Source organism: Oncorhynchus keta, unplaced genomic scaffold, assembly GCF_023373465.1.
Source record: "Oncorhynchus keta strain PuntledgeMale-10-30-2019 unplaced genomic scaffold, Oket_V2 Un_contig_4817_pilon_pilon, whole genome shotgun sequence".
Lineage (NCBI taxonomy): Eukaryota > Metazoa > Chordata > Actinopteri > Salmoniformes > Salmonidae > Oncorhynchus > Oncorhynchus keta.
The window spans coordinates 133,298-150,366 of NW_026287970.1; the positions used below are offsets into that span (position 1 = coordinate 133,298).

Sequence of the window (17,069 nt, forward strand, 5' to 3'; positions counted from 1 at the left end):
GCTAGCTACTGTACTAGAAGGTGGTGCTGAATCACCAGCTAGCTACTGTACTAGGTGGTGCTGAATCACCAGCTAGCTACTGTACTAGGTGGTGCTGAATCACCAGCTAGCTACTGTACTAGGTGGTGCTGAAATCAGCTACTGTACTAGCTGAATCACCACTGTACTAGGTGGTGCTGAATCACCAGCTAGCTACTGTACTAGGTGGTGCTGAATCACCAGCTAGCTACTGTACTAGGTGGTGCTGAATCACCAGCTAGCTACTGTACTAGTACTAGGTGGTGCTGAATCACCAGCTAGCTACTGTACTAGGTGGTGCTGAATCACCAGCTAGCTACTGTACTAGGTGGTGCTGAATCACCAGCTAGCTACTGTACTAGGTGGTGCTGAATCACCAGCTAGCTACTGTACTAGGTGGTGCTGAATCACCAGCTAGCTACTGTACTAGGTGGTGCTGAATCACCAGCTAGCTACTGTACTAGAAGGTGGTGCTGAATCACCAGCTAGCTACTGTACTAGGTGGTGCTGAATGCTGAATCACCAGCTAGCTACTGTACTAGAAGGTGGTGCTGAATCACCAGCTAGCTACTGTACTAGGTGGTGCTGAATCACCAGCTAGCTACTGTACTAGGTGGTGCTGAATCACCAGCTAGCTACTGTACTAGGTGGTGCTGAATCACCAGCTAGCTACTGTACTAGGTGGTGCTGAATCACCAGCTAGCTACTGTACTAGGTGGTGCTGAATCACCAGCTAGCTACTGTACTAGGTGGTGCTGAATCACCAGCTAGCTACTGTACTAGGTGGTGCTGAATCACCAGCTAGCTACTGTACTAGGTGGTGCTGAATCACCAGCTAGCTACTGTACTAGGTGGTGCTGAATCACCAGCTAGCTACTGTACTAGGTGGTGCTGAATCACCAGCTAGCTACTGAATCACCACTACTGTACTAGAAGGTGATGCTGAATCACCAGCTAGCTACTGTACTAGGTGGTGCTGAATCACCAGCTAGCTACTGTACTAGGTGGTGCTGAATCACCAGCTAGCTACTGTACTAGGTGGTGCTGAATCACCAGCTAGCTACTGTACTAGGTGGTGCTGAATCACCAGCTAGCTACTGTACTAGGTGGTGCTGAATCACCAGCTAGCTACTGTACTAGGTGGTGCTGAATCACCAGCTAGCTACTGTACTAGGTGGTGCTGAATCACCAGCTAGCTACTGTACTAGAAGGTGGTGCTGAATCACCAGCTAGCTACTGTACTAGGTGGTGCTGAATCACCCAGCTAGGTGGTGCTGAATCTAGCTGCTACTAGGTGGTGCTGAATCACCAGCTAGCTACTGTACTAGGTGGTGCTGAATCACCAGCTAGCTACTGTACTAGGTGGTGCTGAATCACCAGCTAGCTACTGTACTAGGTGGTGCTGAATCACCAGCTACTGTACTACTGAATACTAGGTGGTGCTGAATCACCAGCTAGCTACTGTACTAGGTGGTGCTGAATCACCAGCTAGCTACTGTACTAGGTGGTGCTGAATCACCAGCTAGCTACTGTACTAGGTGGTGCTGAATCACCAGCTAGCTACTGTACTAGGTGGTGCTGAATCACCAGAATCACCTAGCTACTGTACTAGGTGGTGCTGAATCACCAGCTAGCTACTGTACTAGGTGGTGCTGAATCACCAGCTAGCTACTGTACTAGGTGGTGCTGAATCACCAGCTAGCTACTGTACTAGGTGGTGCTGAATCACCAGCTAGCTACTGTACTAGGTGGTGCTGAATCACCAGCTAGCTACTGTACTAGGTGGTGCTGAATCACCAGCTAGCTACTGTACTAGAAGGTGGTGCTGAATCACCAGCTAGCTACTGTACTAGGTGGTGCTGAATCACCAGCTAGCTACTGTACTAGGTGGTGCTGAATCACCAGCTAGCTAAGGTGGTGCTGAATCACCAGCTAGCTACTGTACTAGGTGGTGCTGAATCACCAGCTAGCTACTGTACTAGGTGGTGCTGAATCACCAGCTAGCTACTGTAGGTGGTGCTGAATCACCAGCTAGCTACTGTACTAGGTGGTGCTGAATCACCAGCTAGCTACTGTACTAGGTGGTGCTGAATCACCAGCTAGCTACTGTACTAGGTGGTGCTGAATCACCAGCTAGCTACTGTACTAGGTGGTGCTGAATCACCAGCTAGCTACTGTACTAGGTGGTGCTGAATCACCAGCTAGCTACTGTACTAGAAGGTGGTGCTGAATCACCAGCTAGCTACTGTACTAGAAGGTGGTGCTGAATCACCAGCTAGCTACTGTACTAGAAGGTGGTGCTGAATCACCAGCTAGCTAGGTGGTGCTGTACTACTGTAAGGTGGTGCTGAATCACCAGCTAGCTACTGTACTAGGTGGTGCTGAATCACCAGCTAGCTACTGTACTAGAAGGTGGTGCTGAATCACCAGCTAGCTACTGTACTAGGTGGTGCTGAATCACCAGCTAGCTACTGTACTCAGAAGGTGGTGCTGAATCACCTGCTAGCTACTGTACTAGGTGGTGCTGAATCACCAGCTAGCTACTGTACTAGGTGGTGCTGAATCACCAGCTAGCTACTGTACTAGGTGGTGCTGAATCACCAGCTAGCTACTGTACTAGGTGGTGCTGAATCACCAGCTAGCTACTGTACTAGGTGGTGCTGAATCACCAGCTAGCTACTGTACTAGGTGGTGCTGAATCACCAGCTAGCTACTGTACTAGGTGGTGCTGAATCACCAGCTAGCTACTGTACTAGGTGGTGCTGAATCACCAGCTAGCTACTGTACTAGGTGGTGCTGAATCACCAGCTAGCTACTGTACTAGGTGGTGCTGAATCACCAGCTAGCTACTGTACTAGGTGGTGCTGAATCACCAGCTAGCTACTGTACTAGGTGGTGCTGAATCACCAGCTAGCTACTGTACTAGGTGGTGCTGAATCACCAGCTAGCTACTGTACTAGGTGGTGCTGAATCACCAGCTAGCTACTGTACTAGGTGGTGCTGAATCACCAGCTAGCTACTGTACTAGAAGGTGGTGCTGAATCACCAGCTAGCTACTGTACTAGGTGGTGCTGAATCACCAGCTAGCTACTGTACTAGAAGGTGGTGCTGAATCACCAGCTAGCTACTGTACTAGGTGGTGCTGAATCACCAGCTAGCTACTGTACTAGAAGGTGGTGCTGAATCACCAGCTAGCTACTGTACTAGGTGGTGCTGAATCACCAGCTAGCTACTGTACTAGAAGGTGGTGCTGAATCACCAGCTAGCTACTGTACTAGAAGGTGGTGCTGAATCACCAGCTAGCTACTGTACTAGGTGGTGCTGAATCACCAGCTAGCTACTGTACTAGGTGGTGCTGAATCACCAGCTAGCTACTGTACTAGAAGGTGGTGCTGAATCACCAGCTAGCTACTGTACTAGAAGGTGGTGCTGAATCACCCAGCTAGCTACTGTACTAGAAGGTGGTGCTGAATCACCAGCTAGCTACTGTACTAGGTGGTGCTGAATCACCAGCTAGCTACTGTACTAGAAGGTGGTGCTGAATCACCAGCTAGCTACTGTACTAGGTGGTGCTGAATCACCAGCTAGCTACTGTACTAGAAGGTGGTGCTGAATCACCAGCTAGCTACTGTACTAGGTGGTGCTGAATCACCAGCTAGCTACTGTAGCTAGAAGGTGGTGCTGAATCACCAGCTAGCTACTGTACTAGGTGGTGCTGAATCACCAGCTAGCTACTGTACTAGAAGGTGGTGCTGAATCACCAGCTAGCTACTGTACTAGGTGGTGCTGAATCACCCAGCTACTGTACTAGGTGGTGCTGAATAGCTACTGTACTAGGTGGTGCTGAATCACCAGCTAGCTACTGTACTAGGTGGTGCTGAATCACCAGCTAGCTACTGTACTAGGTGGTGCTGAATCACCAGCTAGCTACTGTACTAGGTGGTGCTGAATCACCAGCTAGCTACTGTACTAGGTGGTGCTGAATCACCAGCTAGCTACTGTACTAGGTGGTGCTGAATCACCAGCTAGCTACTGTACTAGGTGGTGCTGAATCACCAGCTAGCTACTGTACTAGGTGGTGCTGAATCACCAGCTAGCTGAACTGTACTAGGTGGTGCTGAATCACCAGCTAGCTACTGTACTAGAAGGTGGTGCTGAATCACCAGCTAGCTACTGTACTAGGTGGTGCTGAATCACCAGCTAGCTACTGTACTAGGTGGTGCTGAATCACCAGCTAGCTACTGTACTAGGTGGTGCTGAATCACCAGCTAGCTACTGTACTAGAAGGTGGTGCTGAATCACCATAGCACTGTACTAGGTGGTGCTGAATCACCAGCTAGCTACTGAATGTACTACTGTACTAGGTGGTGCTGAATCACCAGCTAGCTACTGTACTAGGTGGTGCTGAATCACCAGCTAGCTACTGTACTAGGTGGTGCTGAATCACCCAGCTAGTACTAGGTGGTGCTGAATGTAGCTACTGAGGTGGTGCTGAATCACCAGCTAGCTACTGTACTAGAAGGTGGTGCTGAATCACCAGCTAGCTACTGTACTAGAAGGTGGTGCTGAATCACCAGCTAGCTACTGTACTAGGTGGTGCTGAATCACCAGCTAGCTACTGTACTAGGTGGTGCTGAATCACCAGCTACTGTACTAGGTGGTGCTGCTAGGTGGTGCTGAATCACCAGCTAGCTACTGTACTAGGTGGTGCTGAATCACCAGCTAGCTACTGTACTAGGTGGTGCTGAATCACCAGCTAGCTACTGTACTAGGTGGTGCTGAATCACCAGCTAGCTACTGTACTAGGTGGTGCTGAATCACCAGCTAGCTACTGTACTAGAAGGTGGTGCTGAATCACCAGCTAGCTACTGTACTAGGTGGTGCTGAATCACCAGCTAGCTACTGTACTAGGTGGTGCTGAATCACCAGCTGAATAGCTACTGTACTAGGTGGTGCTGAATCACCAGCTAGCTACTGTACTAGAAGGTGGTGCTGAATCACCAGCTAGCTACTGTACTAGGTGGTGCTGAATCACCAGCTAGCTACTGTACTAGGTGGTGCTGAATCACCAGCTAGCTACTGTACTAGGTGGTGCTGAATCACCAGCTAGCTACTGTACTAGGTGGTGCTGAATCACCAGCTAGCTACTGTACTAGAAGGTGGTGCTGAATCACCAGCTAGCTACTGTACTAGGTGGTGCTGAATCACCAGCTAGCTACTGTACTAGGTGGTGCTGAATCACCAGCTAGCTACTGTACTAGGTGGTGCTGAATCACCAGCTAGCTACTGTACTAGAAGGTGGTGCTGAATCACCAGCTAGCTACTGTACTAGGTGGTGCTGAATCACCAGCTAGCTACTGTACTAGGTGGTGCTGAATCACCAGCTAGCTACTGTACTAGGTGGTGCTGAATCACCAGCTAGCTACTGTACTAGGTGGTGCTGAATCACCAGCTAGCTACTGTACTAGGTGGTGCTGAATCACCAGCTAGCTACTGTACTAGGTGGTGCTGAATCACCAGCTAGCTACTGTACTAGAAGGTGGTGCTGAATCACCAGCTAGCTACTGTACTAGGTGGTGCTGAATCACCAGCTAGCTACTGTACTAGGTGGTGCTGAATCACCAGCTAGCTACTGTACTAGGTGGTGCTGAATCACCAGCTAGCTACTGTACTAGGAGGTGGTGCTGAATCACCAGCTAGCTACTGTACTAGGTGGTGCTGAATCACCAGCTAGCTACTGTACTAGGTGGTGCTGAATCACCAGCTAGCTACTGTACTAGAAGGTGGTGCTGAATCACCAGCTAGCTACTGTACTAGGTGGTGCTGAATCACCAGCTAGCTACTGTACTAGAAGGTGGTGCTGAATCACCAGCTAGCTACTGTACTAGGTGGTGCTGAATCACCAGCTAGCTACTGTACTAGGTGGTGCTGAATCACCAGCCAGCTACTGTACTAGGTGGTGCTGAATAGCTAGTAAGGTGGTGCTGAATCACCAGCTAGCTACTGTACTAGAAGGTGGTGCTGAATCACCAGCTAGCTACTGTACTAGGTGGTGCTGAATCACCAGCTAGCTACTGTACTAGGTGGTGCTGAATCACCAGCTAGCTACTGTACTAGGTGGTGCTGAATCACCAGCTAGCTACTGTACTAGGTGGTGCTGAATCACCAGCTAGCTACTGTACTAGGTGGTGCTGAATACTACTGTAAGGTGGTGCTGAATCACCAGCTAGCTACTGTACTAGGTGGTGCTGAATCACCAGCTAGCTACTGTACTAGGTGGTGCTGAATCACCAGCTAGCTACTGTAGGTGGTGCTGAATAGAAGGTGGTGCTGAATCACCAGCTAGCTACTGTACTAGGAGGTGGTGCTGAATCACCAGCTAGCTACTGTACTAGGTGGTGCTGAATCACCAGCTAGCTACTGTACTAGGTGGTGCTGAATCACCAGCTAGCTACTGTACTAGGTGGTGCTGAATCACCAGCTAGCTACTGTACTAGGTGGTGCTGAATCACCAGCTAGCTACTGTACTAGGAGGTGGTGCTGAATCACCAGCTAGCTACTGTACTAGTTGGTGCTGAATCACCAGCTAGCTACTGTACTAGGTGGTGCTGAATCACCAGCTAGCTACTGTACTAAGGTGGTGCTGAATCACCAGCTAGCTACTGTACTAGGAGGTGGTGCTGAATCACCAGCTAGCTGTACTAGGTGGTGCTGAATCACCAGCTAGCTACTGTACTAGGTGGTGCTGAATCACCAGCTAGCTACTGTACTAGGTGGTGCTGAATCACCAGCTAGCTACTGTACTAGAAGGTGGTGCTGAATCACCAGCTAGCTACTGTACTAGGTGGTGCTGAATCACCAGCTAGCTACTGTACTAGGTGGTGCTGAATCACCAGCTAGCTACTGTACTAGAAGGTGGTGCTGAATCACCAGCTAGCTACTGTACTAGGTGGTGCTGAATCACCAGCTAGCTACTGTACTAGAAGGTGGTGCTGAATCACCAGCTAGCTACTGTACTAGGTGGTGCTGAATCACCAGCTAGCTACTGTACTAGGTGGTGCTGAATCACCAGCTAGCTACTGTACTAGAAGGTGGTGCTGAATCACCAGCTAGCTACTGTACTAGAAGGTGGTGCTGAATCACCAGCTAGCTACTGTACTAGGTGGTGCTGAATCACCAGCTAGCTACTGTACTAGGTGGTGCTGAATCACCAGCTAGCTACTGTACTAGAAGGTGGTGCTGAATCACCAGCTAGCTACTGTACTAGAAGGTGGTGCTGAATCACCAGCTAGCTACTGTACTAGGTGGTGCTGAATCACCAGCTAGCTACTGTACTAGAAGGTGGTGCTGAATCACCAGCTAGCTACTGTACTAGAAGGTGGTGCTGAATCACCAGCTAGCTACTGTACTAGAAGGTGGTGCTGAATCACCAGCTAGCTACTGTACTAGGTGGTGCTGAATCACCAGCTAGCACTGTACTAGGTGGTGCTGAATCACCTGCTACTACTGTACTAGGTGGTGCTGAATCACCAGCTAGCTACTGTACTAGAAGGTGGTGCTGAATCACCAGCTAGCTACTGTACTAGAAGGTGGTGCTGAATCACCAGCTAGCTACTGTACTAGGTGGTGCTGAATCACCAGCTAGCTACTGTACTAGGTGGTGCTGAATCACCAGCTAGCTACTGTACTAGGTGGTGCTGAAGCTACTGTACTCCTTGGTGCTGCTGAATCACCAGCTAGCTACTGTACCAGAAGCTACTGTACTAGGTGGTGCTGAATCACCAGCTAGCTACTGTACTAGAAGGTGGTGCTGAATCACCAGCTAGCTACTGTACTAGGAAGGTGGTGCTGAATCACCAGCTAGCTACTGTACTAGAGGTGGTGCTGAATCACCAGCTAGCTACTGTACTAGGAGGTGGTGCTGAATCACCAAGCTACTGTACTGGTGGTGCTGAATCACCAGCTAGCTACTGTACTAGGAGGTGGTGCTGAATCACCAGCTAGCTACTGTACTAGAAGGTGGTGCTGAATCACCAGCTAGCTACTGTACTAGAAGGTGGTGCTGAATCACCAGCTAGCTACTGTACTAGAAGGTGGTGCTGAATCACCAGCTAGCTACTGTACTAGGTGGTGCTGAATCACCAGCTAGCTACTGTACTAGAAGGTGGTGCTGAATCACCAGCTAGCTACTGTACTAGAAGGTGGTGCTGAATCACCAGCTAGCTACTGTACTAGGTGGTGCTGAATCACCAGCTAGCTACTGTACTAGGTGGTGCTGAATCACCAGCTAGCTACTGTACTAGAAGGTGGTGCTGAATCACCAGCTAGCTAGTGTACTAGGTGGTGCTGAATCACCAGCTAGCTACTGTACTAGAAGGTGGTGCTGAATCACCAGCTAGCTACTGTACTAGAAGGTGGTGCTGAATCACCAGCTAGCTACTGTACTAGAAGGTGGTGCTGAATCACCAGCTAGCTACTGTACTAGAAGGTGGTGCTGAATCACCAGCTAGCTACTGTACTAGAAGGTGGTGCTGAATCACCAGCTAGCTACTGTACTAGAAGGTGGTGCTGAATCACCAGCTAGCTACTGTACTAGAAGGTGGTGCTGAATCACCAGCTAGCTGTCTGTACTAGAAGGTGGTGCTGAATCACCAGCTAGCTACTGTACTAGAAGGTGGTGGAATCACCAGCTAGCTACTGTACTAGTGGTGCTGAATCACCAGCTAGCTACTGTACTAGAAGGATGGTGCTGAATCACCAGCTGGCTACTGTCCTGTTGGTGCTGAATCACCAGCTAGCCTGTACTAGAAGGTGGTGCTGAATCACCAGCTAGCTACTGTACTAGAGGAAAGGTGGTGCTGAATCACCAGCTAGCTACTGTACTAGAAGGTGGTGCTGAATCACCAGCTAGCTACTGTACTAGAGGAAAGGTGGTGCTGAATCACCAGCTAGCTACTGTACTAGAAGGTGGTGCTGAATCACCAGCTAGCTGTCTGTACTAGAAGGTGGTGCTGAATCACCAGCTAGCTACTGTACTAGAGGAAAGGTGGTGCTGAATCACCAGCTAGCTACTGTACTAGAAGGTGGTGCTGAATCACCAGCTAGCTACTGTACTAGAAGGATGTTGGTGCTGAATCACCAGCTAGCTACTGTACTAGAGGAAAGCCCAGTATAAGGAGGTGCGGAATCACCAGCTAGCTATGGAAGTCCTGCAGTTTAGGTGATTATAATCACCAGCTAGCTAGACTGGTCCTCATTGTACCACAGGTGCAAATCAGACCAGTTCCCATCAGGGAAGTCCTGGATTATAACTACAGCCATTAGGACCTCATTCACTATCACAGGTCAAATCAGACCACCCCAATGAGCAGGGTCATGCTACTAGCAGGGTGGCCCGGGGGAGGTAAGATTGAACCAATCAGTCATCCTCAGGTGTTCTTATTGACCACTGCTGACCTGATGGTGACCCCTCATGGATTTGGAATCACAATTGTTGACGATCCCTCTGCCATTTCCCCTCAGAGAAAGCTGTGTGTCTTTCTCCATGTATTACCCAGTCTGGCTGCTCCTCGCTGCACCAGGACTGACTGCTGTCCTGTTGCCAGTGTCTCTTCCAGTAAGGAGAGGGAAACACCCAGTTCCTCCTTCCCAATCAGTTTAGGGCTATGAGTCTGTACAGCCTTAACTGGTGACCAGCCGATCACAGACAGACAGGTAAATCACTGATTTCCCCCAGACAGTCTACGCAGCTCAGACAAGTTGTCTGCTCCAGAACCAGCAGGGTCAGCCCCTTACCTTTCTTCCTCTCCTTCCATCTCATTCCACCCCAACCTTCTTCCCCCTTTCCTGCCGTTCCCTGCCCATTCTCCTTCCACTTCCTGCATTGATCACTACTCTCACCCTTCTGCCTCTGTCGGCATGGCGATGACCTTGTGTTCGATGAGCGAGAGGGAACCCTGTCCGGGCGTGTGTGTGTGTGTGGTGTGTCTGTCCTGTTGTACGCTGTAAGCCATCTCCCACTACTAATCTGAGCCATTGAATAATAAATAAAAAGGCCCAGCCAGCCAGCCAGTGAGCTGGTGTTTATCCTTCCAGATGCTTATGGTTGTTTACCACGGTCTAGAATACCACTAGTGTCTGTCCTGTTGTTTACCACTAGTGTCTGTCCTGTTGTTTACCACTAGTGTCTGTCCTGTTGTTTACCACTAGTGTCTGTCCTGTTGTTTACCACGGTCTAGAATACCACTAGTGTCTGTCCTGTTGTTTACCACTAGTGTCTGTCCTGTTGTTTACCACTAGTGTCTGTCCTGTTGTTTACCACGGTCTAGAATACCACTAGTGTCTGTCCTGTTGTTTACCACTAGTGTCTGTCCTGTTGTTTACCACTAGTGTCTGTCCTGTTGTTTACCACGGTCTAGAATACCACTAGTGTCTGTCCTGTTGTTTACCACTAGTGTCTGTCCTGTTGTTTACCACTAGTGTCTGTCCTGTTGTTTACCACTAGTGTCTGTCCTGTTGTTTACCACTAGTGTCTGTCCTGTTGTTTACCACGGTCTAGAATACCACTAGTGTCTGTCCTGTTGTTTACCATGGTCTAGAATACCACTAGTGTCTGTCCTGTTGTTTACCACTAGTGTCTGTCCTGTTGTTTACCACTAGTGTCTGTCCTGTTGTTTACCACTAGTGTCTGTCCTGTTGTTTACCACTAGTGTCTGTCCTGTTTACCACTAGTGTCTGTCCTGTTGTTTACCACTAGTGTCTGTCCTGTTGTTTACCACTATTGTCTGTCCTGTTGTTTACCACTAGTGTCTGTCCTGTTGTTTACCACGGTCTAGAATACCACTAGTGTCTGTCCTGTTGTTTACCACTAGTGTCTGTCCTGTTGTTTACCATTAGTGTCTGTCCTGTTGTTTACCATTAGTGTCTGTCCTGTTGTTTACCATTAGTGTCTGTTTGTTTACCACTAGTGTCTGTCCTGTTGTTTACCACTAGTGTCTGTCCTGTTGTTTACCATTAGTGTCTGTCCTGTTGTTTACCATTAGTGTCTGTCCTGTTGTTTACCATTAGTGTCTGTCCTGTTGTTTACCACTAGTGTCTGTCCTGTTGTTTACCACTATTGTCTGTCCTGTTGTTTACCACTATTGTCTGTCCTGTTGTTTACCACTATTGTCTGTCCTGTTGTTTACCACTAGTGTCTGTCCTGTTGTTTACCATTAGTGTCTGTCCTGTTGTTTACCACTAGTGTCTGTCCTGTTGTTTACCACTAGTGTCTGTCCTGTTGTTTACCACTAGTGTCTGTCCTGTTGTTTACCACTAGTGTCTGTCCTGTTGTTTACCACTAGTGTCTGTCCTGTTTCCTGTCCTGTTGTTTACCACTAGTGTCTGTCCTGTTGTTTACCACTAGTGTCTGTCCTGTTGTTTACCACTAGTGTCTGTCCTGTTGTTTACCACTAGTGTCTGTCCTGTTGTTTACCACTAGTGTCTGTCCTGTTGTTTACCACTAGTGTCTGTCCTGTTGTTTACCACTAGTGTCTGTCCTGTACCACTAGTGTCTGTCCTGTTGTTTACCACTAGTGTCTGTCCTGTTGTTTACCACTAGTGTCTGTCCTGTTGTTTACCACTAGTGTCTGTCCTGTTGTTTACCACTAGTGTCTGTCCTGTTGTTTACCACTAGTGTCTGTCCTGTTGTTTACCATTAGTGTCTGTCCTGTTGTTTACCACTAGTGTCTGTCCTGTTGTTTACCACTAGTGTCTGTCCTGTTGTTTACCATTAGTGTCTGTCCTGTTGTTTACCATTAGTGTCTGTCCTGTTGTTTACCATTAGTGTCTGTCCTGTTGTTTACCACTAGTGTCTGTCCTGTTGTTTACCACTAGTGTCTGTCCTGTTGTTTACCACTATTGTCTGTCCTGTTGTTTACCACTAGTGTCTGTCCTGTTGTTTACCACTAGTGTCTGTCCTGTTGTTTACCACTAGTGTCTGTCCTGTTGTTTACCACTATTGTCTGTCCTGTTGTTTACCACTAGTGTCTGTCCTGTTTGTTTACCACTAGTGTCTGTCCTGTTGTTTACCACTAGTGTCTGTCCTGTTGTTTACCACTAGTGTCTGTCCTGTTGTTTACCACTAGTGTCTGTCCTGTTGTTTACCACTAGTGTCTGTCCTGTTGTTTACCACTAGTGTCTGTCCTGTTGTTTACCACTAGTGTCTGTCCTGTTGTTTACCACTAGTGTCTGTCCTGTTGTTTACCACTAGTGTCTGTCCTGTTGTCTACCACTAGTGTCTGTCCTGTTGTTTACCACTAGTGTCTGTCCTGTTGTTTACCACTAGTGTCTGTCCTGTTGTTTATCACTAGTGTCTGTCCTGTTGTTTACCACTAGTGCCTGTCCTGTTGTTTACCACTAGTGTCTGTCCTGTTGTTTACCACTAGTGTCTGTCCTGTTGTATTTGGTCAGGCCCTGGAAAGTTATTTAACTACTGGGTTTGTTAACAAAACAATGTGTGAAGAGGTGTCACCTTGCAAGAGGAGAGGACTAGTAAACCGTGTGTGTGTGTGTGTGTGTGTGTGTGTGTGTGTGTGTGTGTGTGTGTGTGTGTGTGTGTGTGTGTGTGTGTGTGTGTGTGTGTGTGTGTGTGTGTGTGTGTGTGTGTGTGTGTGGGGGGGGTTGTAAGCTCTTCACATATAATTTCTGTGTGAACAACAGTTACTGCATCAGCATGTGGGTGGTGTTGGTGGGGGTTAGTGGGTGTAGCCTCACTATAAAGTTATATTTACTAAGAAGCAGCAGGTCAAATGGACACAGGAATGTTTCTGTTGTATTATATGACATGGACAACACCCAGTTTATACAGCCTACAGTGGATGTCCATGTTCCTTCCAGGAAGTAGTATAGAACAACAAGGGCCACACACTGTTAACTTCTCTAGGGTAGGGGGCAGCATTGGGGATTTTTGGATGAAAAGCGTGCCCAAATTAAACTGCCTGCTTCTCAGCCATAAAAGCTAGAATATGCATATAATAGTATATTTGGATTGAAAACACTCTGAAGTTTCTCAAACGGTTTGAATGATGTCTGTGAGTGTAACAGAACTCATATGGCAGTCAAAAACCTGAGAAAAAATCCAACCAGGAAGTGGGAAATCTGAGGTTTGTAGTTTTTCAACTCTTGGACTATCGAATACACAATGTCTATGGGGTCATATTACACTTCCCAAGGCTTCCACTAGATGTCAAGTCTTTAGAACCTTGTTTGATGCTTCTACTGTGAAGTGGGGGAGAATGAGAGGGGAATGAGTCAGTGGTCTGCCAGAGAGCCACAAGCTCAGTCTCGCGCGTTCACGTGATAGTTAACTCAGTTCCATTGCATTTCCACAGACAAAGGAATTCTCCGGTTGGAACATTATTGAAGATTTTTGTTAAAAACATCCTAAAGATTGATTCTATACATCGTTTGACATGTTTCTATGGACTGTAACGGAACTTTTTGACTTTTCGTCTGTTCCTAGTGATCGCGCGTCATGAGTTTGGATTGTGTACTGAATGCGCTAACAAAAAGGAGGTATTTGGACATAAATGATGGACATTATCGAACAAAACAAACATATTTATTGTGGAACTGGGATTCCTGGGAGTGCATTCTGATGAAGATCATCAAAGGTTAATGAATATTTATAATACTATTTCTGACTTCTGTTGACGACACAACATGGCGGATATCTGTTTGGGTTGTTTTGGTCTCTGAGCGCTGTACTCAGATTATTGCATGGTGTGCTTTTTCCATAAAAATGTTTTTTGAAATCTTACACAGCGGTTGCATTAAGGAGAAGTGGATCTAAAAGTCCATGCATAACAGTTGTATCTTTTATCAATGTTTATTATGAGTATTTCTGTAAAATGATGTGGCTCTCTGCAAAATCACCGGATGTTTTGGAACTACGGAACATAACGCGCCAATATAAACTCTGATTTTTGGATATAAATATGAACTTTACCGACCGAACAAAACATACATGTATTGTGTAACATGAAGTCCTACGAGTGTCATCTGATGAAGATCAAATCAAATCAAATCAAATTTATTTATATAGCCCTTCGTACATCAGCTGATATCTCAAAGTGCTGTACAGAAACCCAGCCTAAAACCCCAAACAGCAAACAATGCAGGTGTAAAAGCATGGTGGCTAGGAAAAACTCCCTAGAAAGGCCAAAACCTAGGAAGAAACCTAGAGAGGAACCGGGCTATGTGGGGTGGCCAGTCCTCTTCTGGCTGTGCCGGGTAGAGATTATAACAGAACATGACCAAGATGTTCAAATGTTCATAAATGACCAGCATGGTCGAATAATAATAAGGCAGAACAGTTGAAACTGGAGCAGCAGCACAGTCAGGTGGACTGGGGACAGCAAGGAGCCATCATGTCAGGTAGTCCTGGGGCACGGTCCTAGGGCTCAGGTCCTCCGAGAGAGAGAAAGAAAGAGAGAATTAGAGAGAGCATATGTGGGGTGGCCAGTCCTCTTCTGGCTGTGCCGGGTGGAGATTATAACAGAACGTGGCCAAGATGTTCAAATGTTCATAAATGACCAGCATGGTTGAATAATAAGATCATCAAAGGTTAGTGATTAATTTAATCTATTTCTGCTTTTTGTGACTACTCTCTTTGGCTGGACAAATGGCTGTGTTTTTCTGTGACTTGGCTCTGACCTAAACATAATGGTTTGGTGTGTTTTCGCCGTAAAAGCCTTTTTGAAATGGGACACTGTGGCTGGATTTACAACAAGTGTATCTTTAAAATGGTGTGAAATACAAGTATGTTTGAGTAATTTTAATTATGGGGTTTCTGTTGTTTTGAATTTGGCGCCCTGCAGTTTCACTGTCTGTTGACGAGGTGGGACGCTACCGTCCCACGTACCCTAGAGAGGTTAAAGATCCCTTCCAGGAACTAGTATAGGACAATAAGGGCCACACACTGTTAAATATCTCTTCGAGGAACCAGTATAGAACAATAAGGGCCACACACTGTTAAATATCTCTTCCAGGAACTAGTATAGGACAATAAGGGCCACACACTGTTAAAGATCCCTTCCAGGAACTAGTATAGGACAATAAGGGCCACACACTGTTAAATATCTCTTCCAGGAACTAGTATAGGACAATAAGGGCCACACACTGTTAAATATCTCTTCCAGGAACTAAGTATTTTATTGCTCTGAAATACATTTACTGTACAGGGTAATATATTATTAGGGTAATATAAACGTTTTGATTCCAGCTATCGAAACTTGGCCTGCTGTCAACTGAACTGTGTGTGTTTCCAGTACATTCCTGTCTTAAGAAGTCTACACACACAACATTCACACACACCAAGTCACGGTTCCATTTCACATTTTTGATTTGTTTAATCTTATTTCGGCTGCTAAAATAAACTACATTTGATTTTCCTTTGTCATCATTATTACCTGGTCATTTATATTTACGTTCATCACGTTTGTGTTTTTCCATTTTTTTATTTTTATTTTTTTCATTTCTTAAGGATGTTAAGTTGAAAGACGAGGAGTGTGAAAGGCTTTCTAAAGTCAGGGACCAACTGGGCCAGGAACTGGAGGAGCTCACTGCTAGCCTGTTTGAGGTTGGTCCGACCGGCTAATTCATCCCCCCCAGAAACACTGAGACGGCCCTCCTTGTGATCAGTGTTTTGGCTTCGCTCCTCCCTTCTCTTACGTAGCTAGATTAACAGTTTCCATCCTCTCTCTCGGGTCTCCTTTGTCTCTCCTCCCTTCTCTTAAGTAGCTAGATTAACAGTTTCCATCCTCTCTCTCGGGTCTCCTTTGTCTCTCCTCCCTTCTCTTACGTAGCTAGATTAACAGTTTCCATCCTCTCTTTCTCGGTCTCCTTTGTCTCTCCTCCCTTCTCTTAAGTAGCTAGATTAACAGTTTCCATCCTCTCTCTCGGGTCTCCTTTGTCTCTCCTCCCTTCTCTTACGTAGCTAGATTAACAGTTTCCATCCTCTCTCTCGGGTCTCCTTTGTCTCTCCTCCCTTCTCTTACGTAGCTAGATTAACAGTTTCCATCCTCTCTCTCGGTCTCCTTTGTCTCTCCTCCCTTCTCTTACGTAGCTAGATTAACAGTTTCCATCCTCTCTCTCGGGTCTCCTTTGTCTCTCCTCCCTTCTCTTACGTAGCTAGATTAACAGTTTCCATCCTCTCTCTCGGTCTCCTTTGTCTCTCCTCCCTTCTCTTAAGTAGCTAGATTAACAGTTTCCATCCTCTCTCTCTTTCTCGGTCTCCTTTGTCTCTCCTCCCTTCTCTTACGTAGCTAGATTAACAGTTTCCATCCTCTCTCTCGGGTCTCCTTTGTCTCTCCTCCCTTCTCTTACGTAGCTAGATTAACAGTTTCCATCCTCTCTCTCTCGGTCTCCTTTGTCTCTCCTCCCTTCTCTTAAGTAGCTAGATTAACAGTTTCCATCCTCTCTCTCTTTCTCGGTCTCCTTTGTCTCTCCTCCCTTCTCTTACGTAGCTAGATTAACAGTTTCCATCCTCTCTCTCTTTCTCTGTCTCCTTTGTCTCTCCTCCTCTTACGTAGCTAGATTAACAGTTTCCATCCTCTCTCTCTCGGTCTCCTTTGTCTCTCCTCCCTTCTCTTAAGTAGCTAGATTAACAGTTTCCATCCTCTCTCTCTTTCTCGGTCTCCTTTGTCTCTCCTCCCTTCTCTTACGTAGCTAGATTAACAGTTTCCATCCTCTCTCTCTTTCTCGGTCTCCTTTGTCTCTCCTCTCTCCTGTTTTCAAAGCTCTTGTTAGTTTGTAAAGATACTAACCTGCTTTTCTTTGGGTGTTTGGTGCCAGCTGTGACTCTGACTCAGGTTGTCTTGACTTGTGTTTGGTTGCTGGGTTCTCTGTTTTGTGTCAGGAGTCGGTAGGGGTTAGAGGTCAGGGCGATGAGTGATGCATTGTGGGTCTTAACGTCTCGTGCCTTCTTACAGGAAGCTCACAAGATGGTGCGTGAGGCCAACATCAAACAGTCGACGGCTGAGAAGCAGCTGAAGGAAGCTCTGAACAAGGTG

General features: G+C 47.0%; 1 protein-coding gene across 1 annotated transcript in view; it reads left to right on the forward strand.

Annotated features, from left to right (window-relative positions):
• Nucleotides 1-17,069, forward strand: part of LOC127924955 (rab-3A-interacting protein-like) — a gene marked incomplete at both ends in the record, with an annotated part of 51,698 nt that overhangs the window by 11,048 nt on the left and 23,581 nt on the right. The window contains 2 exons of the mRNA XM_052509625.1: nt 15,542-15,637; nt 16,989-17,066. Of these exons, the coding sequence (XP_052365585.1) occupies nt 15,542-15,637; nt 16,989-17,066 (174 nt within the window). The remainder of the gene's footprint in view (nt 1-15,541; nt 15,638-16,988; nt 17,067-17,069) is intronic.